General features: G+C 48.0%; 1 protein-coding gene across 1 annotated transcript; it reads right to left on the bottom strand.

The window, feature by feature from the left end:
- Positions 1-1451: 1451 nt before the first annotated feature.
- FVEG_11508 (hypothetical protein) lies at positions 1452-3468 on the bottom strand. Its single transcript, XM_018900790.1, has 2 exons — positions 2677-3468; positions 1452-2625 (listed from the first exon to the last, which is right to left on the bottom strand). The coding sequence occupies exon 1, from the start codon at positions 3183-3185 to the stop codon at positions 2721-2723; it is 465 nt and encodes a 154-aa protein (XP_018759122.1). The 5' UTR covers positions 3186-3468; the 3' UTR covers positions 1452-2625; positions 2677-2720.
- Positions 3469-3475: the final 7 nt, after the last annotated feature.

Below are 3475 nucleotides of genomic sequence, written 5' to 3'. Positions count from 1 at the left end.
TTTCCTGTCTAAATGCAAAATTTCCGAGAGTTTTACTTGCCGAATTGTTCTCGAATACATCAGAAATGCCTCCATGCGTCTCATCTAGTTTGTGGTCCGGATGTGCTTGCTCCTTGATATCGGTCTTGAATACTCAATCTGACTCACAATCGAGCATCTCTAGAAAGGAAAGAGACTTCTTGCATGATTAATAAAATGGTATCCAAGATCCTTCAATGTGTTACCATAACTATTGGAAGAGTCTTTGATGTGAAACAATGAATCTGTTGATCTCGATCGAGGCAGTCCTGTCATCCACGAGCACCATGCTCCAGATCATCAAAGACCTTCTCTGCGACTTCTCGATTGTCACACAAGCAATATAAGAACAAACGCAAACCTCTAGAAGGTCTCAATTCCAGGTCCCAAGAGGCTTAGACCCGGATATCTGCGGTTGTGTAAACCCTCAAAATGCCAACAAGAGAGCTGGACATCGAGATGGTCACTGAAACAAAGGTAACTCAAAGCACGAGTATGTCCTATCTCGGCTACTCTAAGCCAGATAGCCTATGCCACCTCTGACACTCCCGTTCAAACCGTTCGACGTCTCGTTGTGGTTCTATTCTTGGCTTCTTTTGGTGCAAGTTTCACTTCCTCACTCTTCGCGCCTTCGGCATCACCAGCGCGATATACACCACATATCAAACAAAGACTCAACGGCATCTAAGTCGTTTGAGACATGGTCTGCATGTAGTCTAGGTGGTACAAGCGCCTGTTGAAAGCCTGTAGTCTTTTTGTGTTTGTTTGTTGTTCCTGAGTTAGGCTTGGTAGTATACAAACAGCCAACGACAACACTCTAACAATACAACAGCTTATATCAGTACAAACATCTATACAAGATACATTTAACCTATCAAGCCACACGGGACAAGCCAACTTAAAATCACAGCAAACAAAGCAAATGCCGTCTTCCCCGCGATCTAAGCTAACATCCCCAACCGTGCACGATTCTTTGACACTCACTCACTCGCTCACATCCATCACCAACTACCAGTATCCTTTCAAAATCACAATCATCTTTCCTATCCAAACACCCAACCACAATAAAAATATATATATATATATCATAAGCTCCTATTCTCAATCACAAGCTCACCACGTGAAATTCCATTGTCTCTTATCGCCGATCTCCCACTCACCGCCCTCTCCACCAACCAACCCCGCGGTTAATAAGGCGTTATGCCCCCATGTGACAGAGCAGCTTGACCTCGAAGTCCCCGGCACGGGACGTTACCACGGGCCAGGCTAGAAAATAGGTAGGTCCCTATTGTCGCCGGTACTCGAAAAGTGTGCTTCGGTAATGGTTGATGGCTATTGGATGATAGGGTTTTGTTGTGGCACACGCTTTTGTGAGATTGGCTTGTGGCCCTTTATTGTTGCCAAGCTTGAGTGTGTGCCCCAAAGTTGGTGATAATACTGAGGGCTAAGCGCCTGGAGGGAGACCAGAGCAAATGTCACAAGCAGAGGCTGCACATCACATGAATCAGAGACAAGAGCTAGGTAGAGTAGATGTGTATGCCAGATATGATTGTTGATGCTAACTAAAGGGGGTATCTTGAAATCAGGGCAGGCTCGAGGCCGCCAAACTATCCTAAGGTATCTAAAGACCCAAATCGCCGTGTAAACCATGCAGTGTTGTGTGCATATCCAATGCTATGCAGTTCCATGCCATGCCACTGTTTCCCATTCCATATGCCAAGTGTGTGCCAGCTGATTCATCCCAGTGGTGTGAGGCTGAAGCATAACCTGTATCCAAATGTCCCATGCCCTATGATGATGCAAGCCAGAAGACCATGCAATATTTAAGAACTCCAATACATGAATGCCTTCCATTAAGAGGGTGTGCGAAAACAAAAACGATTAAATAAACTCAATTAATGAGCCCGGTGAACCGAGACGGAAAAGATAAAATGTCGGGCTCGATTAAAAGCCTCAACAGTAAGAGAGAGAAATAGCAAGCAGATAGTAATCAACCGAAGACGAATCCGTTTGCCGGGCCGCCATGCGGGGGAAGACAAGAGAAACTGAGCGGCATATGGCCGAGGTCGCCGACGGTTCGGAGAAGAAACATCCACATCATCTAGAAGGGTTGTCTAGATAGGGGAGCTTCCACCCGCCCGGTAGCGTCAACTTCGGCCGCCATCGGAAAACATGAGGAATTGATGGAAGAATGATGGTGCTTGACTTGATTGTTGTTGTTGTTGTTGTCATCCATTTCCAAAGCTTGGCTCATCCATCTGACTCATTCTTGCTTGGTTGGGTGAACCCCCACCCCCACCTCTGATTTGCTGGGGTCTGAGGCGGTCTAACCATGGCGTCATCGACCAAGATAGTGGTGGTCTCCGAAAATCAAGCCGGCGGCTACAAGTCGATCCGACAGCTGAATAAGGTTGCCAAGTATTATAGTGAGTGACAGCTTGTTATGGTTGTTGTGGTTGTGTGAGGAGATTTCCCATCTCATATGATGGAATAGTGGTGTAGATGAATCTGGCATGTGCAGCTATTCTTGCGCACATGCGATGCTGTCTGTAGTTGTATTCTGTTGTGTGGGGTATCATATGCCATGTATGTAAATGCAAAAGCAGCCTGAAAAATAGTTAGTGACTGTTGCTGTCTTTGGATAACATGTGAACATACGCTATCGTAAATCGTAACAGTCATTAAGAAGTTCCAGAGCTTGTTTACTCAACAGCCTCCTCGTTGATGGAGGTGAGCTTGGTCTTGGGACTCTTCTTGTGAGAACTGCTACGGCGCTGCTTTCGTGCGGCGGCACGTCGACGCTCCTTCTCAAGGGCGACAACGCGAAGGCACTCGCGTTGCAAAGCGGCCTGGCGTTCGCGCTCGGCCTGGATGAGCTCGAAGTCGGTGATGACGTTGGGAGGAGAGGCCATAGCACCGGGAGAAGAGCTGCCGGCGCTGGAGACGCTCTGGGCGTCATCGTCGAAGGGATCGGAGAGGAACAGATCGTCGTCGGATAGATAAGAGGTGGGTCGCTCCTCTCGATCAGACTCGGAGAGAGAGTCACGTCGGGGCCATGACGGAAAAGCGCAGGCGGAATCCTGAGATCGGTAGATGTTGCGAGACGCGATATCCATGGGCGCTGAAGACGCGCACATGGAGCTGATGGAACTGTATGAGCCGAACATTGTTGCGGTTGTGAAATTGGTGACAGGCGAGGTGATGGTCGTGAGTGAAGCTCAAAGAGCTGTAGCTGTTGCTAAGTAGCAAGCGTAAGTGGTGATCACTTGGCTTAATGATGTTGTTTTGTGGACGGTAGATAAATGGATCCTTGGGATGAAAACCTGGGGATGCGGGTAGATATAAATGAATGAAGCAGAACGGGCAGGCAGCCGGCTAAGGGAGGCCAGGGGCGTGTGAGATGAGAAGAAAGATCGGGTTCAGGTGGGAGAGGGTGTGGAATGGAATGGAGATTGCA

Source organism: Fusarium verticillioides, chromosome 7 (assembly GCF_000149555.1).
Source record: "Fusarium verticillioides 7600 chromosome 7, whole genome shotgun sequence".
In the NCBI taxonomy this organism is placed as follows: domain Eukaryota; kingdom Fungi; phylum Ascomycota; class Sordariomycetes; order Hypocreales; family Nectriaceae; genus Fusarium; species Fusarium verticillioides.
The sequence above is the reverse complement of the archived record's forward strand: the minus strand, read 5'-3'. Positions and strand labels throughout refer to the sequence as shown.